Source organism: Pipistrellus kuhlii, unplaced genomic scaffold (assembly GCF_014108245.1).
Source record: "Pipistrellus kuhlii isolate mPipKuh1 unplaced genomic scaffold, mPipKuh1.p scaffold_m20_p_9, whole genome shotgun sequence".
Classification (NCBI taxonomy): Eukaryota; Metazoa; Chordata; class Mammalia; order Chiroptera; family Vespertilionidae; genus Pipistrellus; species Pipistrellus kuhlii.
Genome location: NW_023425595.1, coordinates 36,215,342 through 36,241,650, shown reverse-complemented (window position 1 = coordinate 36,241,650; position 26,309 = coordinate 36,215,342). Strand labels below are relative to the sequence as shown.

Here is a 26,309-nt window from a genome sequence, read left to right as displayed (position 1 = left end):
TCTACTTCCCTGTGCAACCTCAGGCAAGGGACTCCCTGTCTCAGGCCTCCGTTTTCCTTTTTGTAGAAAAAAAAAAAGGATTTATAATTTTTTGTGTTTCCTCTCTCACGGGGGTGCTATGCTGACCCCGAAGTAGGATGTGGGGGAGAATGCTCCTTAATTCCTAGCCTGGATCCTGGAGAAAGGGAGAGGGAGGGGCCCCACGTGACTAACCAGGCCTGGCCGTCCCAGGCTTCCGAGCGCTAGCTAGAGCGTCTCGTCTCTATGGTTCCAAACCCGGTGCAGACCAAGTTGCTCTTCCGGGGCAGCTGCCATCGCTTCCGGGGCGAGACGCGGCGAGCTGTTTCTTGCTGTGCTTCAGCTCCCTCTTGGTCTGCATCCTCTTGGCCCTCACCACCGCGATGAGCTTCCTCAAAAGTTTCCCGCCACCCGGGTCAGCGGAGGGGCTCCGGCAGCAGCAGCCCGACACCGAGGCGGTGCTGAACGGCAAGGGCCTGGGCACCGGCACTCTTTACATCGCCGAGAGGTAGGCGCCCGGGCCCCGGGGGCTGCCCCTGCGCCCGGCTGGTGCGGAGCAGCGGGGCGAGCCTGCCGCCTCGGGGGCCGCTGGGAGCGGGGCGGGCTCCGGGTGGCCTGGGGACGTCCGTGCAGGTCTGGAGACGCGCGATTGTTCTCGTACCATCTCCTCCGGAGCTTTCCTTTCTCTCCTCTTCAGTCCGGGTTCTCGTTGATGATGCTGTTTATCCTCCTGTTTACCGGGAGGACTGGTGCGTGCGTTGCCCGTGACTCACGGTGTCGTTTTAAGCTTTTGAATTTTCAGACCCTCACTTAGAGTCCTCGATGTGCCTGCCTGTCTTTTCCGACGAAACAGATGCGGGAGATGTGGCCCTGGGCAGGTTATGCAGGTGTAGAGATGATTGTGGGACATTTCGGAAGTTTGGTTTAAGGACTTGATCCTTTTTTCTGTTAGGGTATGGGTTGGGCGAGGAACACCTTCAACCCCACACAGCTTGCTTATTTCCAGGGGGACCTGGCCTCTCACTTCCCATTTCTGACCCGCATTTCCATTGCTAGAAGGTATAGCCCTTTTATTTGGCATCTGGAGCACTGTATTTTCACAGTCAGGCAGGTTCTAAATACTGCGGTTGTAGAACTAAGGCCCCGGTTTTCTTTGATGTATATGCTTCCATTCGTCATCAAGCCAGCAGTGAAACCTTGAATCCTTACTGCCCTTCAAATCTTTCTGCTGCCTCGCTTTGGCCACAGAAAATTCTCTGCTTTTAAGAGCTCCTGTGATTACATTGGACGTACACACATAAATAGGATAATCTCCATATTTATTGTCAACTGATTAGAAACTTTCATGACACCCACAAACTCCTTTTTTACCAGTTAACTATGTAGTCACAATCTTAACTCCCAGGAATGGAAAACATGGAGGCCAAAATTCTGCCTGCCACGGAGGACACACAAAAAATTTTTAAAAACACCCTGGTTTAGAGAGAAACCTAGACATTGAACAATGTGGCTTTTGGCCAGTCACCGAGATAAGAAATATGGATGAGAGGAGAAACAAGTTTTGACTGAGCTGCAGGTAATGAGTTTGCTTTGAACAGTGAGGAGTAGTTAGACACAAAAATGGGTGTACATATCTTCAGAGAGTGATATTAAAGAGAGAGGTTTGGAAATTGTTAGTATAAGTGTTAGCATATAATCATGAGAATAGATTAGATATTCCAAAAAAGAACAGGGCCAAGGATAGAACCTTGGGGACACATATACATTAGGAGAGAAAGGTTAAGAGATTGGAGAAGAGAGAGAGCAGTAAAATCTGAAAAGCACCTGTTGGGTGTTGACAAGGAGATCTTTTGTGATCTTGAGAGAGCAGTTTCTTTTTAAGTGGTAGAAAGTGGAGCACAGATATATCCCCATTCCCTACATAGTTCTTTTTCTTTCTGTATTTGGCTCTTTCTATAACATAACCCTTTTGGGGGGAAGGGTCTATATATGCTTCTTCATTTTGAAAAATTTTAAACCTAAAAGAAGACTTACATTGTTAGTTACTATCCATAGACCAACTTTCACAAAGATTTTTCAGTTGTTAACATTTTGCCATGTGTTTCCTTGCAGACATGTTGTTACTTGATCTGTAAATACTTTAGTGTTTTCTCCCAAGAAGAAGGACATTCTCCTGTATAACCACAACACAGTTATCACATTCAGGAAGTACAACTCATTTGAAATTCTTATTCATTTAAAATAAATTTCATTTCAACTTTTTATTAACACATTTTTTACTTTTTTGTAAATATATTTTTATTGATTTTCAGAGAGGAGGGGAGAGAGAGAGAGAGAGAAATCAATGATGGGCTGCCTCCTGCCTGCTCCCTATTGGTGATTGAGCTTGCAACCTGGGCATGTGCCCTTGGCCGGAATCAAACTTGGAACCCTTGAGCCGCAGGTCGACATTCTATCCACTGAACCAGACCAGCTAGGGCATTTACTTTAAGACCATAGTTTTCTGCCCTCGCCAGTGTGACTCAGTTGGTTGAGCGTCATCCCATGCACCAGAGTACATGCCTGGCCAGGTAGGGGGTATGCAGGAGGCAGCCTATTGATGTTTCTATCTCTCCCTCCCTCTCTAAAATCAGTAAAAACATTTTTAAAAAATTACTATTGAAAGAAAATACTTTTGTAAAAAACGTACACACACACACACACACACACACAAAAGAATGTAAGTTAAATATCTTATGGTTTAAAGAATTACAATTAAATTAACATGTGTATCCACTGTCCAGGTTAAGAATACATTACCAGTACCTTGGATACCTCCATTTACCCCTCTTTCTTCATTGTTAGTCTCTTTTCCCATTTTGTTCTTTCCTGTGTGGCATTTCCAAGTCTTGATAGAATCAAGCTCTCAGCAAACTGAGAAGGCTTCCTAGAGGAAGTGATAAATGAGTATTAGCAGTTATCTAGGGCAGTGTTTCCCAAAGTGTGGTACGCGTACCCCCAGGTGTATGGGAAGAGTTTGGTGGGGGTACGCGTTGCACCGGAGTTTGGTGGGGATATGCACTGCACCGTGCTTAGCTGCGCCTAATTCTACGTTCTAATGAGTACGAGGGGTACTCAGCGTTACGAAAATTATAGAAGGGGTACACATATGTCAAAAGTTTGGGAAACACTGATCTAGGGGAATGAGATGGGGAAAAGGGGAAATGTTCTAATTAGAAGAAGCAGGATGCAGAGAGGTAAGGGTGAGAAACTATTGTGTCAGTATCTTATCTATATGTAAATGTATGTGTATTTTATATCTATATACTAGGGGCCCTATGCACAAATTTGTGTAAGGGGCTTGGCCCTCTCAGTCCTGGCTTCGTCTGGAAGGTTGTCCAGAAGGTCTGGAAGGTCGTTAAGCTGTCTGGTCTAATTAGCTTATTATACTTTTATTATATAGGATAAATTATTATAAATAATAAAAGCGTAATATACTAGGTGTCCAGTCATTTGGTGGTCCATTCAATCAAAGCATAATATGCTAATCGTATGCTAAGGTCACTCAACCACTTGCTGTGATGTGCACTGACCATCAGGGGGAGACAGTCAGCCAGTAGACTAGTCCAGTGTTTTTCAACCGTTTTTGGGCAAAGGCACACTTGTTTCATGAAAAAAATCACGAGGCACACCACCATTAGAAAATGTTAAAAAATTTAACTCTGTGCCTATATTGACTATATATAAAGTAATTCTCTTGAATAGGAATCAAATAAACACAAAGAAAGTATTTTATAATTACTTTATTATGAAATATTAAGTAAACAAAATAGTGAAAAATTATAAAATTCTTATCTTGTCTGCACCTACGGCACACCAGGCAACATCTCGCGGCACACTAGTGTGCCGCGGAACAGCGGTTGAAAAACGCTGGACTAGTCGCTATGATGTACACTGACCACCAGGGAACAGACGCTCCAACCAGTAGGTTAGCTTGCTGCTGGGGTCTGGCCTATTGGGACTGAGCAAGACGGACTGGGCATGCCCTGAGGCCCTCCCGTAATCCTTCCCCAACTGGCCAACCTCCAGGGTCCCTTCCCAGCCCCCATCATGCACTGGTGGGGTCTTTCAGCCTGGCCTGCGCCCTCTCACAATCTGTGACCCCTTGGGATATTGGAGAGCCAGTTTTAGCCCGATCCTGCAGGCTAGGCTGAGGGACCCCACTGGTGCGCGAATTTGTGCAGCAGGCCTCTAGTACTATATAATAAAGAGGTGATATGCAAATTTTTTTAAAATATATTTTTTTGATTTTTCACGGAGAGGAAGAGAGAGGGATAGACAGCCAGAAACATCAATGAGAGAGAATCATCGACCAGCTGCCTTTTGCACATTCCCCACTGGGGATGTGCCCGCAACCAAAGTGCATGCCCTTGACCAGAATCGAACCCGGGACCCTTCAGTCCCCAGGCTGACGCTCTATCCACTGAGCCAAACCGGTGCTTGCATGATATGCAAATTGACCCTCACATCACAAGATGGTTGCCCCCACATCATCACAAGATGGCCACTCCCATGTCACAAGATGGCTGCCCTCAGGTTGTCACAAAATGGCAGCCCCACATTGTCACAAGATAGCCACTCCCATGTAGTCACAAGATAGCCAGCAGGGGAGGGCAGTTGGGGGTGATTGGGCCGGCAGGGGAGCAGTAGGAGTTAATCAGGCTAGCAGGGGAGCGGTTAGGGGGCTATTGGTCTGGAAAGCAGAGTAGTTAGGGCCCATCAGGCAGGCAGGCAGGCAAGCGGTTAGGAGACAGTGGTCCCAGATTGTGAGAGGGATGCTCAACTGCCAGTTTAAGCCCGATACCTCTGGCAGTCAGACATCCCCCGAGGGGGTCTCAGATGGGAGAGGGTGCAGGTCAGGCTGAGGGATAAATCCCCCTCCCCCAAGCCCCCAGTGCATTAATTTTGTGCACTGGGCCTCTAGTTACAGATAAAAGGCTAGGTGACCAACCTGCTGGTACATATGATGTGCACTGGCAATTTAAAAGTAAAGATTGACTCCTGCATGCGTGATACATATAAAGCTCTCGCTGGCACCAGTTGCGTGCGTATTTCAATTTTATAATACTATATTATATTATTTTAACATGTAACTTACAGATATGTAATTACTGAACAAATCTTTTAATTAATTTCCTTTCAATGTGCATGAATCCATGCACTGGGCCACTAGTATTGTTATAACAAAATATATATTTAAAAACAATATAATATATTTAGAAAGTTATTTACACACATAGAGCACACACACACAATCGAGCAGTTCTTTATTTGAGGAAATGAAGGCGAAAGGGTGGGAAAATAATAAAGCATGTTCATGAGCTTGGCTTTTAGCCCTTAGGGTTTGGGGACACTGCTTTAGGATTTTAGGCAAAAAGGGCAGGGTCTGATTTGGTTTTAGGTAAATATAGTTTCTCAGATATATATTGAGAGATTTAGAATTCTCAAGTTTATTTTCAAAGCTTAGTTTTCATAGGAAGTTGACGTTTTAGCCAAATAAGAAAGGGCTTGAATTATTCAAAGAGGATCATTTGAAACAAGTAAAAGAAAATAGGTAATTAAATTAAAAATAGGTAATTTTGCCCTGGCTGGGTGGCTTAGTTGGTTGGAGTGTCATCCCATATACCAAAAATTTGCAGGTTCAATTCTCAGTCAAGGCACATACTTACTGGTAGGTTTTGGGTTCGATCCCCTATAAAGTCCCCCTCAAATCAATAAGCATATTCTTGGGCGAGAATTTAAAAGAATAAAAAGGTAATTGATCCAAAATTAGTTTAAAACCAAATAAACCAAATCAAATTCAAGACCTCTGTTACCTTCCTGTCCCGTTTTTCACCCTGTGCCAGGAATAAAGGACACTGGTCATACTGTGCAAAAACATTCTAAATTAGCGAGTCATTCTTTGCATGTTTATTGGCTTTTGAATTCTTCTGTTTTTTTCTTTTGTGACTCATGCTTTCTTTGGAACTGGATATAGTTAATTTGATGGTTTTGTAGGGCATTTCTTCTAGAATATATAAAAAGATGATAAAATCAGAACTTAATGACAGACTAAATGATGCTTTTTTATTTTTATTTTTATTTTTTTAAAATATATTTTATTGATTTTACAGAGAGGAATTGAGAGGGATAGAGAGTTAGAAACGTCGATGAGAGAGAAACATCCACCAGCTGCCTCTTGCACATCCCCTACTGGGGATGTGCCCGCAACCAAGGTACATGCCCTTGACCGGAATCGAACTTGGGACCTTTCAGTCCGCAGGCCAATGCTCTATCCACTGAGCCAAACCAGTCTCGGCTAAATGATGCTTTTTTAAAAAGAAATATATTTTATTGATTTTTTTACAGAGAGGAAGAGAGGGGGACAGAGAGTTAGAAACATCAATGAGAGAGAATCATCGATCAGCTGCCTCTTGCATACCCCCCACCAGGGATGTGCTCGCAACCAAGGCACATGCCCTTGACCGGAATCGAACCCAGGACCCTTCAGTCCTCAGGCTGACACTCTCTATCCACTGAGCCAGGCGTCTTCAAACTACGGCCCGCGGGCCACATGCGGCCCGCAGAGGAGTCTGATCTGGCCCGCCAGGTTTTTTGGGCAGTGAGCGCAGCCGAGGTGTTACAGTAGGAATTAGTAGTTCATATAGTCCGGCCCTCCAGCTCTCTGAGGGACCGTGATCTGGCCCCCACTTTAAAAAGTTTGAGGACCCCTACGTCGGACTGAGCCAATCCGGTTTCGGCAGTAAATGATGCTTTTAAGTGGAACTTGCTTATGTATAAAATTATAAGAGCTCTCTGAGAGATGCTCCGCTGAGGCAGCATTTGTGTCCTGCTAACAGAAGGGAACTACAGAGCAATTATGATGTGCTTTTTAAAGTCAAGGCCATAATTTGGTAGGCACTGAGTCTGTTTAGAGTATTTCAGTTTTTCCATCTTTATAATGAATGAGTCATTAAGTTTTATGGCTCTGGATATTTGAAATTTTGGACACCCACATTTGGAATGCTGCTTTTAAAGTGTTTGCTTAAAATAATAATACTTTTAGTAAGGGACTGGCTATACTTTCGTGACATGTGACCACTATTTCCTTCCCACAGTAAGATGAATGCGGTGGCCAGGAAAGGCACATGTAGCATGCACAGTCTAATTGCAATAATAAAATCCATTTCCTTAGGACTAATGGGATGTCATTCTGAAAAATCAGTTCTAGAGCTTTTACCACTTTAAGCTCCTTAAGGTTGATTCCTTTAAGCCTCCCACATTTTCTTTTTTAATAAGCATGTTCAGTGAAAATCTTTGCAAATTATAGTATGCACGTTTTTTGTTTTTGCTTTACTAAGTATACAATTTATTAGATTTTAGTATACTCAGAGTTGTACAATTTTTATCACAATCTAATTCTCCCCTAAGTTTTGATAAGTATCATCATGTGTTATACACTTACGCTGTTAAACATCGATTTCCTTTAGAGGCACTGACATATGTGTTTAACCTCTCCATACATTGACTGTGAATGAGCTGACTGCTGCACTGTCATTGTTACTGCCAAGGGAAGCCTAGCTTTTCTTACTGTGTCTGTTTTTTGCTTGGTTATAAATTAGATTTGTTAAAATTGTATAGAAAATAGAATGATACAGGGGTTATATTGTATTAACTTCTTTTTAAAGTAACAACTTTATTGAGATACTGTAATTCATTTGACAATTCATCATTATACATTTAAAGTATACAATTAAGTGGTTTTTAATCAATATACAGAGTTGGGTAACCATTGTTACAATCAATTTTAGAATATTTTTATTTTCTCCTAAAGAAGTCAACATCCATTAGCAGCCACTCTGTTTCCCTCTAGCCCTTTGTAACCACTATATTGCATTAGCTTTTCTTTTCTTCTTTTTTTTTTTTAAAGATATTTTTATTTATTTCTGAGTGGAAAGGAGAGGAGAGATAGAAACATCAATGATGAGAAAGAATCATTAATTCGCTGCCTCCTGCACGACCCCTACTGGGGATCAAGCCCACAATCTGAGCATGTGCCCTTGACCAGAGTCAAACTTTGGACCCTTCGGTCTGTGGGCCTGTGCTCTATCTACGGAGCCAAACCAGCTAGGACTATGTTTCCTTTCTATATCAATAAAATATTTGCATTTGACTCCTTTTGAGCTTGCTTAAAACTATACCTTGCTTATCTGTGGCTTTCCTTTAAAGCTGCAAAGTAAATGAAAATCTTAATAAAGTCTTTCAGTGTGGTAATTATTTTATAACTTGTGGTAAGTATGATTACAGCCATTTCATGTATATTTCATTTAATGTAGGATTAGTGGAGAAATGAGTGATTCCCAAGTATTTATTTCATACTTACTGGGTTAGTGGTTTTGAAGAACATTATATAAAGAATATGACAGTTTCTCTGGTAGCTCACATTCGGGTGAGGGTATATACCAGACTCATTATCATAAAGTTAAATGCTAAATGGTATATTACTGGGCATAAGTGCAATTTAGAAAAGGAAGAAATCATTATAGACTCAAGTAATTGGAGGGAAGACTCAAGGAGGAGCTGGGACTTTACCAGATGAAGATGATTTGCAAAAGCAAAGAAGGTACCTGAAGACCTTCCAAATAAGAGCAAGCATAAGAGGCATAGAAACACATATGTGAATTAAGAAAAATTGCATTTCTTTATATATATTAATTGATTTTCTTACAGAGAGGAAGGGAGAGAGATAGCTAGAAACATCGATGAGAGAGAAACATTGATCAGCTGCTTCTTGCACACCCCCCACTGGGGATGTGCCCGCAACCAATGTACATGCCCTTGACTGGATTCGAACCTGGGACTCTACCGCTGAGCCAAACCGGTTTCGGCGAAAAATTGCATTTCTAATATACCTGAATTATTAGCTGGAGAAAAAGAGACAATAGCAGAATTGGTCTTAAAGAAATTTAATTCCTGCTACTGAATTTTCTTATTTTAGGATTATTTTTAAATAGTAAGCTTGATACTATTATGCATAAAAATGTCTAAGCTGAACGTTTATAAATATCAGGAGGTTAAATTAGGATTTAATTGCTTGAAATAATCTACTTAAAACATGTTTTTCAGCCGCCTGTCTTGGTTAGATGGCTCTGGATTGGGATTCTCACTGGAATACCCCACCATTAGTTTGCATGCAGTGTCCAGGGACCTAAATGCCTATCCACGAGAGCATTTATATGTTATGGTGAATGCCAAATTTGAAGGTATGTATGGTAATTTAATCTTATATTTTTTATTTTTATTTATTGATTTGGGGAGGGGGAAGAGAGAGGGAAATTGATTTGTTGTTCTACTTATTTATGCATTCATTGGTTGCTCCTTGAATATTCCCTTACTGGGATTGAACTTGCAACCTAGGCATGTCAGGACAATGCTCTAAACAACTGAGCTACCAGGCCAGGGCTGAGGTAATCTTGGGCTGGCTTTGGTAAAATATTACATATTTAAAAGCAGTCTTTGATCATAATCAATGTAAAAGCAGTCTTTGATCATAATCAATGTAATGTTCAAGCCATTGGCCGATTTTGGATAATAGTTTCTTAAGCAAAATTTCAGCACAGTAAAATAAGTTGAACATTGCCCTTTTTATATATATTTGCATTTAGAATTGTTCAGTTATTACGGGTTTATAGTTCTAATTTTTCCTCGTGGGTTTAACTGTTTATTTTCTTTCTCTCTATAAAGGCATTTATATTTGGCACCCTTACAAGTTTGGATCAGTATATTTTGTGCTTCCAAGAGTTTATGATAGAACCTGATTTGTTTTGCTTCATTATCAGTGGGGATGATGTTGCCCTCCCCCTACACTTAGCAGTGACATTTTGATACCATGACTGGAGTGAGGAGTAGAGCTACTGGCATCTAGAAGTTAGAGAGCATGGATGCTGCAAAACATCCTACAATGCAAAAGATAGCCTTCCACATCAAAGAATTATCCAGGTCAAATGTCAATAGTGTCAGGATTGAGAAACCATGCAATATAAGATTCCCAAATTTTGCTATTGAAGATAACTTCCAGGATTCATAAAAATCTAGTGAGGTTGATAAAAGATGAAATAAGAAAGATTAAAAAATCAATTTTTAGGCTGTAAACTATGGGTTATAAGAATTCTGAGTGAGCTCTGAAGAGGTAGCACAGTTGGCTAGTGTGTAGTCCCGATAAGCCAAGGTTGCAGGTATGATCTCTGGTCAGGTCACATACAGGAAGCAACCAATGAATGCATGACTAAGTGGGACAACGAATCAACGTGTTTCTCTCCCTCTATCACATCCTCTCTCAAAAAAAGAAAATCAATTAAAAAAATTGGAATTATCAATGAGAAACAAGTTAGGCACAAGATAAAAAGTAAGATGTGGGTATACTATATTGTGTTAATTTAATATGTTCATTTTTTTATGTGGAAGTATAGAGCTTTGGGATTAAAGGACATTTGTAAAACCTTTAGTAAACTTGCTTTTAAATAATGGGTGCTGCTTTTCTTTGAAATAGCGTACAAAAGACAATCCCATAAGTTTGCCTAGTGAGCTATTGCTCCTTCAATTTGGGATTTTAATATAATTCCTGATATAAGATGACCATTTATATTTGGCCCTAGCTGGTTGACTCAGTGGATAGAGCATAGGCCTGCAGACTGAAGGGTCCCAGGTTCGATTCCGGCCAAGGGCACATGCCCAGGCTCAATCCCCAATAGAGGGTGTGCAGGAGGCAGCCGATCAATGATTCTCTCTCATCATTGATGTTTTTATCTCTCTATCCCTCTCCCTTCCTCTCTGAAATCAATAAAGAAATATATTTTTAAAAATTATTTATATTCAGTGTGACACCAATTATTAATTTTTAGGGCATTTGGCATGTTCTGCCTCATTAAATGGTAATGACTGATTCAGCTATTTGAGAATATTTTTGTTACAAGACTTCATTACCATTGGAAAGGGCCCAAAGATAGATTAAAAGATCTAGTCGAGTCTAAAAGAAAGGGTAAGGAAAAGGAAAAGCCTTTGACCTTGGGTCATAGTAAGACTTCCAAATGAGGTATTGACACAAAGTTTACTTTCCATCTAAGTAAATGCAACTGTAATTTCATAACCAAGAGTACTTTGTATCATATTTAGTTTAAAGGCATTCATTCATTCATAGAAATGGGAATCCTTAGAGGTACCTTTGTCAGTCAATTTCAAATGCTAATGTGAAATGCCCATAAATAATGTAGACCACTGCCATTGGTCAAAGGCAAAAAATAAGGTTGAAGAGGTAGGGTTCAAATAAATCTAGCTTGAATAAAACTAGATAAAGAGAAAAGCACACAATAAAAAGATTGATTAATTTGTTAGGCAAATCATCATTTCTGCACGCTAATTTCCTGTTTTATTTTTAAATTGTTTACTTTTTAAAAAAATACATTTTATTGATTTTTTACAGAGAGGAAGGGAGAGAAATAGAGTGTTAGAGACATCGATGAGAGAGAAACATTGATAAGCTGCCTCATGCTCACCTCCTACTGGGAATGTGCCCTCAACTGAGGTACATGCCCTAGACTGGAATCGAACCTGGGACCTTTCAGTCTGCAGGCCAACGCTCTATCCACTGAGCCAAACCGGTTAGGGCTAATTTGTTTACTTTTTAAATCCTCACCTGAGGATATTTTTCCATTGATTTTTAGAGAGAGTGGAAGAGAAAGGGAGAGACAGAAATATCCAAGTGAGAGAAACACATCGATTGATTGTCTCCCACAAAAGTCCAGACAGGGCCTGGGCTGGGGAGGAGCCTGTAACCTAGGTATATGCCCTAGCCAGAATCAAACCCGGGACCCTTCTATCTGCTGGCCACCTGCTCTATCCACTGAGCCGAACCGGTGAGGGCTTTGCACCCAAATTTTATTCAGAAAAATCCGGAGATTGTAGTACTCATTAGATCTTAAACCTGGCTGCACATTAGAAACCTGGGACTCTTGTTAAAAGCAAATGTTGGGAGTCCCAAACTAGGAAAAAAGGATTCAATAGGCCTGGTGTAGGCTTTTTTCTTTTCTGTATATATAATTGGTTTCAGAGAAGAAGGGAGAGGAAAAGAGAGACATCAATGATGAGAGAATCATTGATTTGTTGCCGCCTGTGCTTTCCACTAGGGATCAGGCTGGGCGTGTGCTCTTGACCAGAATCAAACCCAGGATTCTTCAGTCCGCGGGCCGATGCTCTATCTACTGAGCAAAAAGGCTAGGAGCGGTGTAGCCATTTTAAGTATTTGCTCTGTAATTATTTTCTTTTCTTTTAAAATATCTTTTTATTGGAAGAGAGAGGGAGAGATAAAAACATCAATGATGAGAGAGAATCATTAATTTGTTGCCTCCTGCTCATCCCATACTGGGGTTCAAGCCGGCAACCTGGCCTTGGGCCCTGATCACGAATCAAACCATGACCTCCTGGTTCATAGGTCGGTGTTCAACCACTGAGCTATGTTGGCTGGGCTATAATAATTTTCTTGAAATTGATGGAATTAGGACTTTTCTATCTTCCTTGGATTACATTTATTTCAGTGATTCTCCAGTTCTTTTCTGGAACTCCACTCTTCTCATAAATTTCACATGCTTGGATCCTATTTCCCCAAATTTTGTTCCTTTCATCCTGATTCTCTAAGCTCCAGACTCTTTTTCTCTTTGGCTTACCTCCATATCCAGTTTATTTTTAACAAATGGTTAATTAAATTATTTTTTTAATTGATTGATTTTAGAGAGAAAGGAAAGGAGAAACATTGATTATTTGTTCCACTTATTTATGCATTCATTGGTTGATTCTTGTATGTGCCCTAACTGGGGATAGAACCCACAACCTTTGGACAATGCTCTAACCAACTGTGCTGTTAGACCAGAGCCTCCATAAACCTTTTTAAGGTGGACCATCAGATCATTGTTAAGGACATTAGATGACTTTTAAAGTAACTAAAGCTTCATTGCCACTGTCGTAAATTGAGAGATATTCAAAAAGACTGCAAGTGTAGCAGCCACTGATGAGTGTTGGTCATGGTCATTGTTTGTAAAAATACTTTATTACATTTCTATTTATTGCCCTAAGGTAGATTCCTAAGGATACGGGGTTGGAAAAATGGGTTTACAGTTATGATTTATGTAAAACACAGAGTTTATTCTTGTGTTACTATTTATTAATGATTGTATTATCTGTATTATGACTGTAAACCTACTTTTGCCCGTCCCTGTATAAAAGAAACTTAATAGTATTTTTTTCTAGGGAGAGAACTAGGTTTGTGCCATCTAGCTAGACTCTTTCAATTATCTTATTACCAGCATGTATTGTTTTTACAAGTTAAAAAATGTTAATTCAGTTATAGAATAATAATTACAGTGTGATATCATTTTTCTTCCTCACCCAAGGATGTGCTTTTTATTTATTTTAGAGAGAGGCAGGGAGAGAGAGAAAGAGAGAGAGAAACATTGATGTGAGAGGGAAACGTCGATCGGCCGCCTCCTGCACACGGCGCCCTGACCGGGAATTGAATCCACAGCCCGGGTATGTGCCCCACCAGCAATGGACCCACCACTCTTCGGTGTACGGGACAACGCTCTAACCGACCAGCCACACCAGCCAGGGCTCATTTTGTTTTTTAAAATGCATTGAAATGTTTGGTAGTACTTTCTATAATTATTTAAAGTTCTCTGATGTTTTGTATTGTTTTAAGTTGTTTATGGAGGATATGTATGTTATATTTAACAATATAATAACAGAAACCGGGCAGAAAAAGTCCTATTTAATTGGTTATTTAAAAACAGTTAATAGTGGCCATTTAAATATTTTCCCCTTTCTGCTTATCTTTTTTTTTTCCATTATACAGTAAGCTTGTATGACTTATAAAATTAAGTTTAAAAAATTTAGTAGATATCTTTCTATGATTGATTCCTATGAGTAGAATTATTACATTAAAGGTAATAAACATTTTTAAAGCTCTCAAAATTATCAAATTGCTTTCCAGAAAGCTTATATCAATAAGTTTGAATAACAGTATATAAGAATACCTTTTTACCTTATCTTCATCTGCATGAAGAATATTATTGGTTTTAAACATGTTTTATGTTTTGGGAGTCTATTTAAGTATTTTGTTAACTTTTTTCCCCTAATGAAGTAATTAAAACATTAAAAAGTTCACAGAGTAATAAATTTTTCATTATTTAATATCCAGCATAAATTATAACAGTTTTCATAGTTATTCTAGTCTTTCTAATAAAGAAAAGTACATGAATACTGTTGAAATCCTTTTTGTATCCTTTCCCATTTCATTCCTTACTCTCTGTCTCTGGAATTAAGTATTGTTCTAACGATGGCATGTGTCCTTCCTGTCTATGCTTTTAGATTTTTACTGAATATATACCTATAAGCAGTATAATGATTTAGTTTTATGTTTAAAGTTTTAATGTAAGTGGCATTATGTATATTCTGCAACTACCTTTTTCACATATATTTTTATTTTTTATATTATTATTTTTTCTTACTTGAGATATGCTTTTTATTGATTTTAGAGAGTGGAAGGGACCAAGTGAGAGAGAGAAACATCAATTGGTAGCCTCTCGTATGTGCTCCAACTGGGAATTGAACCCGTCACCTTTTGGTGTACAGGACAATACTCCAAGCAACTGAGCCATACCAGCCAGGGCTTTTTAAATTATTTTTAAAATTTTACTTTTCAATTATAGTTTACATTCAACATTATTTTGTATTAGTTTTAGGTATACAGTATAGTTGTTGGATGATTTATCTTTTAAAATATATTTTGATACATGTAAATCACATTTTATTTTTTAAATTGATTTCAGAGAGGAATGAAGAGAGAGAGAGAGAGAAACATCAGTGATGAGAGAGAGTCATTAATCAGCTGCCTTCTGCATATTCCACACTGGGGGTATCAAGCCTAAGTGCCCTGACCGGGAATCGAACCTTGACCTCCTCCTAGTTCATAGGTCAGTGCTCAACCACTGAGCTACACTGGCCAGGCCAACATATAATACTTTAATAAAAATACATTTATGTACAAACTTCTTGTGCATATAGTATGTATTTAGACTAGGAATTGCTGGGTAATAGCATTTCCAGAGTGGTGGTAGCAATTTCCACTTCCACCAGCAGCGTGTGTACAGTCTGTATTTCTTCTTGCTTTCAGACTTTAATTTATCTGTTGGATTAGTTAACTTTTTTGGGCTTTGATTTCTCATCTGTGGGTTTTTTTGATGACATTGGGAAACTGTACTTATTAGAGGCCTGACTGTTTGAGTTTCCTACCCCCTGTGGGGACTTGAAATTCCTAGGGCTCAGTGAAGTACAGGGTAACTAGACCAGAGAGACTATCCCAGAGACTTTTTTAGCTCTAAAATAATGTGTTCTTGTAATTTGAAGTAAAAATTGAAATTTCAGTATTTAGATAGACCAATAAGCATCCTTTTAAGAAATTCTTTTAGGCTTTTTTCCAAAACGAGTAATATCATAAAAAAGTTATTTTTATTCCCTTTCTAGAAGAATCAAAAGAATCTGTTTCTGATGAAGAAGAGGAAGACAGTGATGATGATGTTGAACCTATTGCTGAATTTAGATTTGTGCCTGGTGATAAATCAGCATGTGAGTGTTTATAGAATTGATTCTTTTCTTCTTACATATAAGGTATTCCCCATTGACACACACACTTTTACTTTTACCCCCATTACCTCTGTTCTGCTTTTTCTTCATTTTAGCATCTATAATATTGAGAATCAGATATCTGTACAGTCATTATAACAAAGATAGTGAATTAACTTTATAGTATAAGAAGCAAATGTACAACACAGAATGGGAATAAGACAGACAGTGAGTGAATGTATAGTAAACAGCATATTCTTTCGTGTGCTTTGTGAATGGAGGGATCTGGTTATTTTTATAAACTTTGAAACATTTTATGACTGAATTTTACCAGATAGAGGGCAGAGGAGTCATGGCAGTTCCAAAATGGAAGATGTCAGGGTAAGTCCTTTCAACCGTGAGGGGCTTCACTCTGGTACTACCGTGTTTTCCCGAAAATAAGACATCCTCCGAAATTAAGACCTAGCGCAACTTTGGGAGAAAAAATTAATATAAGACACTGTCTTATTTTCGGGGAAACAGGGTAGCAGTTTGACCAGGATTCTCTGACTCTTTTCCTCAGAAAGTCCAACCAGGCATGAAGAGATCTCAATAATATCCTGAAATGAACTTTTATTATTTTGTGACATATTCGCTGCCATGAAGCACTTTTCAAGATTGATTCAACTTAAATTTGGCAGGTTTTGTGAATATTGTGACCTAGTATATCTCTTGTTTACCCATTAAATTTATTTGCACTGATGGTTATTTAATTAAATTCTAATTGCACATTGGCCAGGAAGGAATATTAATTATAATTTAATTTTCTTGTTCAGTGGAGGCAATGTTCACTGCAATGTGTGAATGCCAGGCTTTGCATCCAGATCCCGAGGATGAAGATTCAGATGATTACGATGGAGAAGAATATGATGTGGAAGCACATGGTTAGTGAAATGAATTTTTTAAAAGTGTTTGTGTCTTTCATTTTAAGCATTTATTTGTAGTAAAGGGTAGGATTATAGATTTTTTAAAAATGTATTTTTATTGATTTCAGAGAGTAAGGGAGAGGGAGAGAGAGAAACATCAATGATGAAAGAGAACCATTGATCAGCTGCCTCCTGCATGTCCCACACTGGGGATCAAGCACCTAATGGGAATTAAACTGTGACCTCCTGGTTGATGCTCAACCACTGAGCTATGTTGACCAAGCCATAAATCATTATATCTCTGATAAATTCCTATATAATATGACTCTATTATAATGAAAGTGAATGCATAATTCATGTCTATGCCAAAATGGGAAAATTTATGGGCTTTCCAAGGTAGATGGAAAAAAATAGAGATTATTAGGAGGTGAAGGGAAAAATGGAAAGAGATCAATGGAAGGAAAGAAAATGGTAGCTAGGAAAGTGGGTAGTTAGGAGAGTCTTTTTAAGTTGATGTAGCTGCTACCAGAGAATAAAACTTCTTCCTTTATCACTTAAAACCTGTATCTACATTTTTCTTGAAGAACTGCCTTTAGATAGCTCACTGCCAAAGTTATTTATTTTTCCCAGACCTTATTTATTTAAGGGTATTTCCCCTTCCTCTGATCAGAATCCAGTTAGTAGTTTGGTAGAGAGAGTCTTGTGACTCGAGATGCCTGCTATTCTCTTTTCTTTTCCCCATGGTCTTGACCTGTGCATCAGTCTGGCTATGCAAAACCCTTTCCTCCATGAATGTCCACTTCTTGGCCTGAGACAAGCTAATTCTGGCATTTTCTTTTCTTTAGATATATTTTTATTGATTTTCTACAGAGAGGAAGGGAGAGAGAGTTAGAAACATCAATGAGAGAGAAACACCAATCAGTTGCCTCCCACACATCTCCCACTGGGATTGTGCCCACAACTAAGGTACATGCCCTTGACCAGAATCGAACCTGGGACCCTTCAGTCCGCGAGCCAGCTCTCTATCCACTGAGCCAAACCAGCCAGAGCTAATTCTAGCATTTTCTTTTGTATATATTAACACATCCTCATCTTAGTTAAGAATTTTTTTATGCTTTTTTAAAATCTTTTTTGCATTTTCCAGAATTTCTGATCTTTTAAAAGGAGCATCTAATGAAAAAACCTTGAGTACCAATTAATGGCAAATTAATTTACACTCATCTATGTATTTTCTACCTTTAAATAATATAAGACCATCTGGCCTCAGGAGCACCCTCTTCCTTCTAGTCCCTGGCATTTGATTCTTTGGGAATTGCTATTTCCTGACTCACTCTCTCTTATAATCCCTTCTCATTCTAGAGGGGCACTTTCTTTATCTGTTTTCCAATAGATGGTCTGTATGTGAATGTTAAATGATATTGAAAAATATTTTCCTGGAAGCCTTTTTTCACTGTGCCTTGTCTTTAGTAAATGCATTGTTGAGTACTTATTTTTCTCCTCATGGTGTTAGAATAGCTAAAAAGTCTTTTCTTTGCTTAGAACAAGGGCAGGGGGACATCCCTACATTTTACACCTATGAAGAAGGATTGTCCCACTTAACAGCCGAAGGCCAGGCCACATTGGAGAGATTAGAAGGAATGCTTTCTCAGTCTGTGAGCAGCCAGTATAACATGGCTGGAGTCCGGACAGAAGATTCAATAAGAGATTATGAAGGTAAGTATCCTGCTTTCTATCAGTTTGAACAGATATTCATTTAGGCAACAAGGTCAGCTATGGAGAGACATATATCGTTTTTTTATTTTTATTTTTTTATCGATTTTCCTTTTAGAGGAAGGGTAAGGGATAGAGAAGTAAAAACATCCCTACTGGGGATCGAACCTGAAATCTGGGCATATGCCCTTGCTGGGGATTGAACTGGCGACCTCTTGGTTCCTGGGTCAGTGCTCAACCACTGAGCTACACAGCCGGGCCATATCCAAGTTCTTTTGGAAACTAAGAGAAATCTCAGAATTAACTTTATAGTGTAGGAAGCAAATGTAGAATTACATAGAATGAGAATACTTGTGTAAATTTCTTAAAACTTTTTTCCTAACTACAAAAATAGTCTATAAGCAGTCAAATTAAAAAAGGGGGGAGGGGGGAGCACAGGCAAAGGAGAAATAAAAAATCAAGTATAATTCTAATTGAAAACATCTATAAAATTTCTGTTGCATATCTTTCCTATCTTTTTGTTTGCTTGTGTGTATATTGTGTGTATGCGTGCATTATGTTGCTATTTTTAGTTTTAAAATGAATTCCTACATGATGATATGCAAAACTAGTATAGTCAATTGATTTAAAGGCTGAGGCAGCAAGAAACTTGGGTTCTCTTTTTGTGACCAACATCTGAGCCTTAAATAAGTGGCTTTAAAATATTTATGTTTTAGTTGGGTTCTCTTTTCTAAATATCCTAATTAAATTAGATTCTTAAAATTGTGTGTGTGTGTATATATATATATTATTGATTTTTCACAGAGAGGAAGGGAGAGTGATAGAGAGTTAGAAACATCGATGAGAGAGAAACATCGATCAGCTGCCTCCTGCACACCCTCTACTGGAGATGTGCAGAACAACCTTCCGGAATAACCAGTGGGTGGGGTAGGGCTGCCCCACATCTATTGTCCTGCAGAGGGTGGCAGCAGCTGGGGCTGCCAGGGCCGAGCACCTTGCACAAATTTCGTGCATCGGTCCTCTAATACCGTGTTTCCCCAAAAATAAGACATCCTCCGAAAATAAGACCTAGCACCTGGAAAGATAAGACATCCCCTGAAAAAAAGTGACTGCAGGACTGACTTCTGGTGTTCAGTCGTTACAGATCCTATATTAGGATGTTAAACACATACAAGATTCAAGAAGTGCTTATAACAGTGCTTGGTATATTATTTTTGCATATTAGCTCATTTAATCCTCTCATCACTTATTAGCTACCCTGTTTCCCCCAAAATAAGACAGTGTCTTATATTAATTTTTTCTCCCAAAGTTGTGCTAGGTCTTATTTTTAGTTACATTTCATGGTGGTATAGTGTTGAGATACAGGGGAAGCTTGAATAGCTGCAGTGTCAGAGGCTGGACTCTTCATCCAGCCTGGATAGTCAAGGGAGAGAATCAAACAACATAAGTGACATCTAAACCATGACCTGAAAGATGAATAATGATGACCCTGGTGAAGAGGGATTGCATGAAGGTTAGGTAGGCAGTAAAGGGGTCATCTATGTGCTAGTTGAGAACTGAAACTTATGTCTGCAACTCTGAGAGTGAAGGGTAGTTATAGCAACAGATAAAGAAGGAACTTGAAGCTCTGTTAAAGAATTTAAATTTTATGCTTAGGTCGGTGGGAAGCCAAGGAACACTTTGATTAGTGTTTCTCTGGCTATGCTATGGAAAATTAGTTGCAGAGGAAAATACTGGAGAAAAGAAGAGAAACCCTGTTAAGTAACCTAAGTCTTAAATTAGATGAGAGATAGTGACTCAAATTAGGTAGTAGCACTGAATGTCAAAAAAACAAAAACAAAAACAAAACAGATTTGGAAGATATTTAAAAGATAGAAGCAATAGAAGTTAGAGATGTGATGGGGGTTTTACTTGTCCTAATCCAGTGGTTGGCAAATTCATTAGTCACCAGAGCCAAATATAAACAGTACAACCATTGAAATTTCTTTTGAGAGCCAAATTTCTTAAACTTAAACTTCTTCTAATGCCACTTCTTCAAAATAGACTCACCCAGGCATGGTATTTTGTGGAAGAGCCACACTCAAGGGCTCTTGAGCCGCAGTTTGCCGACCACAGTCCTAACCTCCCCCTTTTAAAAAAATAAGATGAGATAAATAGGAAAAGTGAGAACCTTGCTTTACTTTGTTTTTTGTTTTTTTTCCTTCTGAATTATGTCAAAGTTCTGTGAAGATAGGACTTGATACTTGAGGGGGGAAAAAAAAAAGTTGCACAGAAATCCCTACCTAGCCGAAATCTGTTTGGCTCAGTGGTAAAGCGTCAGTCTGCGAACTGAAAGGTCCCAGGTTCGATTCGAGTCAGGGGCATGTACATTGGTTGTGGGCATATCACCGGTAGGGGGTGTGCAAGAGGCAGCTGGTCGATGTTTCTCTCTCATCGACGTTTCTAGCTCTCTATCTCTCTCCCTTCCTCTCTGTAAAAATCAAAATATATTTAAAAAGAAAGAAAGAAAGAAAGAAATCCTTACCTAACACAGTTCTGTGAAGAGTGAACAATTGTAACTGCATTTGCAAGTTCCTACCTTATGTTAGTGTTGAGACTGAGAATTTACAAAGTAAATGTTAAAGTGTTTTAACTCATTTTACCTTGGCCTAAATCCACAGATGGCATTTTTCGTTCTCATTGTGTTCCTTTATAGTACTTGAATTTTCAAAATAGAAAAAAATGGGAACTCTTACCAACAGAGGGCACTAGCTTCTTTCTGGTCAAAGTATAAGCTGAATCTTTACATGTTTAAAGTGCTCTGAAGACTTTGTTCAGCAGTCAGTTTTGTTTCTTCAGATGGGATGGAGGTAGACGCTACACCCACGGTTGCTGGACAGTTTGAGGATGCAGATGTTGATCACTGAAAATGATTTTATGTTGCTTTGGGGTAAGTAGTTTGTTTTTCCCTTGTCACTGAACATGAAAATCCTGTCTAATAATTAATTTTTATTTTCATAATTCAGGAGGATTGTATAAAATGAGCAGTTTGGAAAAAAGTAATCCATTTCTGACATTATTGAAAATTATGTGTGTGGCGTTTTCTCTAAGAAATCAAGGTCTACAAGCATGGTGATGTTCAGGTTAATTAACAATTACTGAGCATTTAACGCATGCCAGGCACTGAGAGTATATGGAAGATTAAGACACACCTGTCTTCAGTGAACTGAGGAGAATGACATTAGCCCTTTTTTCAAAAACGTAGTGCTCCTGGCTGGCTCAGGTGGGAGCTGCAAAGCCTGAGATCATGTCCTGGTCTGCTCGTGAGTCACCTTTCCCCATTTGTGACTTGAAACCTTAACATTTTCTTTTCAAATATATTTTATTGCCTTTTTTTTTTTTTTTTTTTTTTTTTAATGGAGAGGAAGGGAGAGGGATAGAAAGCCAGAAACATCAATGAGAAACATCGATCAGCTGCCTCCTGCACACCCACAACTGGGGATGTGCCCACAACCAAGGTACGTGCCCCTGACCAGAATCAAACCTGGGACCCCTCAGTCCACAGGACTGCGCTCCATTCACCAAGCCAAACCAGTTAGGGCGAAACCTTAACATTTTCTTCAGAAAACACAAAGCAGAGATTTGCTACAACTCACTGCTGTTCAAATCAGGGAGGAAGTAGAAGTAATTTCAAACTTCATTAAGCTTCTATTCATAATCTTGTGTTGGTTTCTCTACTTCTGAAAATAATGGTGGGCCTAGGTCCTGGGCACCTGACTGTTCAAGGTTGGTTTGCCAAAGCATAACGAGTCCATGTACAGTTGTCCAAAAGCTATCATTTTCCAATTGTTTCTTACCTGCTTTTCCTGACTAATACAAGAGCTCACTGCCAGTTTTCTGCCCTCTGTTCTTTTCATGAGCTTCGTCTGCATTTTGTTCTTGTTTATTTGCTACATGGTACTCTGAGAAATCAGTTGTCCTGAGCAAGCTTGAACATCGCAATTAAATGTTAGATAATAACCCTCTGTACACCATAAGTGACTATAGATATAAACTTTGCATAGCAAAACTCTTGTCGCCTAATTTTAAAATCAGACTTGTTGGTGACATCTCTGGGTTTGTAAAGAAAATTATGGTAACTTAAATTTGTAAATATTCCAGCGTATGTGGAAAAAATTCATATATATATATATATATGTGTGTGTGTGTGTGTGTGTGTGTGTGTGTGTGTGTGTGTATATGTATATATATATGTATATGTATATATATGGCAGACTAAGACCACGAGATAAACACTGTGACACTTGAGTACTTGAGATTTGTTTGTGTTATGAATTTCACGCCAAAAATGGTAAATATGGTGTGCATTCTTCATTATTTTTTTTTACAGATTTCGTCTTTTGAGGCTTTTCATATCGACAGTTTATTTAGCACTTGCTTTTGTTGATATTTCCATAGAATTGAAAATTATTGAATTTATCATTGTAATATATTATATTGTGCAAATAAAATTCATTCCTCATTAATGGCATCAGATGAAAAAATAATCGAACCAAGCACCTCGCAGGAAGAAGTGACATCCTTTATTCAACTCCAGAATCAGATGATTTTTTAAAATTAAATTCAAAATATTGTGATGTGGATGCATGGCAGTTAATATAATAGGTTAAAGTTTATGTAACTAGTTCATATCATACAGAGCCAAGACAAATAATCCTAGCAACCCTTCCTTATAAGCTGTAAGATTTTCACATTAAGTTACTATCCCTCTTCTTTATAGTGTCCTGCCTCTGATTTGATAGCATTTTCTTGAATACTGGCTTTCTTCCAATCTTTGAAATTCTACTTACGTCCAGCTTTATTTTAATAATTTATTATAATAAATAGAGACTTTATTTTATTAAAGCAGGTAGCAATAGCATGGCAAGATTTATATATATTTAACTTGACTCTTCTGCTATTGTCAGGCATCTAATTAGGTTGTGAGATCCATTATCCAAGTTCCATTTACCTTCCAAATTATTGCCAATACTTCTTACACTTACCATGCTTTCATCTCAGGTGCTGCCAGGTGAACTATCAGAAAATACTGTCTTACAGTCCTTCTCTTTTTCTTTAAGTACGTGATTTTTATTTCTGCAACATTTACTTCTGTCATTGGTAGCCATACAGTCTAAAATTAGCAATATCTCCTCTACAGTTAGCTAAAAAATTATATTCATATTGCTGGAGCTCTGTTAACTTTAATTTTCATATCTCATAGTTTCACTTAAGCATTTTATTTCATGGGAACTCTTTTGGTATAAATTTAATTCTTCCTTTTTGTCTTATACTTTATCATATTCTTTATAGCATGTTGTTTTTTCAATTCAGTAATATTTTTTATATCTTTTATTGGAAATGGAAAACAGATTTATTTGATCTGTCTTTCACATATTTCTTCCTGAAAAGTAGACTAGAAAACACCAACCACTCATTAATAAGGATTAGAGAAACTCATTTGGTCTGTCACTAATGGTTGCACAAATGGGATGTCATTGCAGTTCCTAGGAAAGAATTGGTAGCATACTTTGTAATGTAATTTTATGGTGAAATAAACTTTCTAATGAGGTGATTTGTTTTCTATTCATTTTATGCTACAGCTGGAGCTAAGAGATAATTTATTCATCAAGTTTATGCAAGTTCTTCATGTGGATAATTGACCTGAATTCCAAACAATATCTGTATATTTTTAATCACTTAAAGTTGTGTTTGCCTTTAAGGAATGAGCAGGGATTAATTAGAGTGTTTATGTAACAATTAAAATTTTTAAGGCAGTGGAACCTCCCATCTCTCAACACATGAGATGGGGTGAAGGAGAAGGCACATGAATGGTGGAATGTCAGCCCTACCACATACTGGCTCTCTCTTCGGGCAAGGCGTGTAACTTCTCTAATCCTCAGTTTCCTCTTCTGCAAAATAAGGGGATGATGGGAGGATTGTTGCATAGTCTGAGATGTAATATCTAAGTCTGGTGGCACTCTTGACTAGGTGCTCAATAAATAACAGCTGTTATTACAAACACTGTAAACCTTTTGTTTTTCAGATTTTACTCATAACTGTAGGAGAGAACTTGGTGCCTTTTCCTCGGTGGAGTGGGTGTTGATGAAATTATTTTTCCTTCTCCAAAACTTCCTCAACCAGTTCTTTCTTGGCACAGACTGTATGAGACAACAAGTTGTCACCAGCAGAGGAAACTATGACTTTTATTAACCAAGGTGAATTTACTTAACCAAGAGGGTATTTGTAGTTTATCTTTTGTCCCCAAACCTTCTGTGTCCAGGTACCTTCTGAGTAGGCCTGTAATTCCTGCCTTCAGTGTATGTATCTTCTGTAACCTAGCAGGGGTATATGGTGAAAATGCACGGGCACTTAGGTGTTGGTGGACGGGATGGAAGAGAGGCTGAAGCTAAGATAGACCGTTTAGGGCCCAGGAACACCCTTACCCTAAAATGAAAGACAAAGATCTCAGATGAATCTGGCGTCTGCTCGTTCTCCACAGGGGTCAGGGTCTTTTTACTATTGGGACCCAGATTCATTCATTCAGGCATCTCTAGGGAGCCTTTTTGGAAGCATCCCAGCCACACATACTAACACTGACCAGCTTTTGCTCCTTTCACCATGTTTCACCAGTCTGTTCTAATAAAGCTTCTTAGGTTTTGTTATATCCTTTAATTTCTAGCCTCTTCATTCAGTTTCTGTAGCAGGACACATGAAATTGGGATGAAGTTCTCAAAGTATTCCACATGATAATTGTTTTGTCTTTGTAATAGCATAACAAATAAATCTAGGTTTTCTATGTGATTGTACTCTCATTCTTGACTAAAACCATTAACGGGAAATTTTTGTGTTTTTTTTTTAATGTAATGTTGGCAAAAATGAGAATCTTTTTGGTCTTTTATTTTTGTTTGACTTTTGAGAATATGAACATGAAATGAATAAGAAAATGTGTCATTAAAGCTTCTGGCAGATATTTAGTAGGGCAAGGATTTAACACATTTTAAGGAATTTCTGCTTCTTCCACTTGATTTAGAGTAATTTCTTCTAGCGTATTTACCAACTCTCAGTTTGTATTTACAGATTTATACTTGAACTTCAGTACCATTATTTGACTTTAAAAATGAGGTTAGAAAAGCTATTCAGAAGCACTTGGCTAATTAGTGATTAAACTTTGTCACCACTAAGCCTAATTTTATTTTCAACATTTTCACTTAGTTTTTCTCATCCTGCATGGTAGACTGAAAGGAAAGTAATTTTTCTTTTTCTGACCCTCTCAAAAATACCAAATTTGTTAAAATAGGCAAGTGAAAGGGCCATTGGAATGGACACTGAAATGTACTGAGACCTTCGTACCAACTATTGTCCTGAGTTCTTTGCATACGTTATGCATATACTCTTCAAAAGTACATATGAGATGTTTTTATTGCTCTACTTTAGAGATGAGGAAATGGTTTAATAGAGAGGCAAAGTAAACGCTTAATATCAGAGAGAGAGAGCTGGGGTTTTTAAGCCTTACCATCTACCAGGAGCTGAAAGGAAACGGACTGCTATAAATCTCCGCAGCACTCATTCTGTCCTAGACATTTATCCAATCCAGTAAGCAGTCAAGGTATTCTTATGCATGGGTTGATTTTAGAAATTCTATTCGGGTACCATTTAGCTTAATTAACTTATTCAATAAAAACATTTTTTTAGAAAGTCAGAGGTAGAAGTGAGCCATAGAAGAAAGGGGCCCAAGAAACAAAGTTACAGAGGCAAAAGAAGGGCCCTTGGAGTTGAGGAGAAAGAGGCCAGGGAAACTGACTTGAGGAAAGATGCTGGTGTGTTCTAGAGAGAGAGTTACCCTTTAATACCCCCTCACCCCCGCTTTTTAAATACGTTTTTATTGATTTCAGAGAGGAAGGGGGGCGGAGAGATAGAAACATCAGTGATGAGAGGGAATCATTGATTGTCTGCCTCTTGCACACCCCA

At 38.5% G+C, this 26,309-nt stretch overlaps 1 protein-coding gene across 2 annotated transcripts; it reads left to right on the top strand.

Annotated features, from left to right (window-relative positions):
• The first annotated feature begins 302 nt into the window (after window positions 1-302).
• On the top strand, window positions 303-25,140 carry CLNS1A (chloride nucleotide-sensitive channel 1A). 2 transcript variants are annotated; one of them, XM_036428559.2, is made up of 7 exons: window positions 305-526; window positions 9,163-9,299; window positions 15,607-15,708; window positions 16,521-16,628; window positions 18,150-18,323; window positions 21,159-21,249; window positions 24,385-25,140. In XM_036428559.2, the coding sequence occupies exons 1-6, from the start codon at window positions 402-404 to the stop codon at window positions 21,224-21,226; spliced, it is 714 nt and encodes a 237-aa protein (XP_036284452.1). In that variant the 5' UTR covers window positions 305-401; the 3' UTR covers window positions 21,227-21,249; window positions 24,385-25,140. The 2 variants fall into 2 exon arrangements, with proteins under 2 accessions (XP_036284453.1, XP_036284452.1); XM_036428560.2 differs by lacking the exon at window positions 24,385-25,140 and having other exon boundaries at window positions 303-526; window positions 21,040-21,224.
• The last annotated feature ends 1,169 nt before the right edge of the window (window positions 25,141-26,309 follow it).

Bases quoted from the DNA above. Each gene is read 5' to 3' on its own strand.
- CLNS1A (XM_036428559.2), top strand. From the start codon at position 402: ATGAGCTTCCTCAAAAGTTTCCCGCCACCCGGGTCAGCGGAGGGGCTC. The intron at 9,300-15,606 runs GTATGTATGGTA...TTCCCTTTCTAG, and splicing joins GGTGAATGCCAAATTTGAAG to AAGAATCAAAAGAATCTGTT. The intron at 16,629-18,149 runs GTTAGTGAAATG...TTCTTTGCTTAG, and splicing joins ATATGATGTGGAAGCACATG to AACAAGGGCAGGGGGACATC.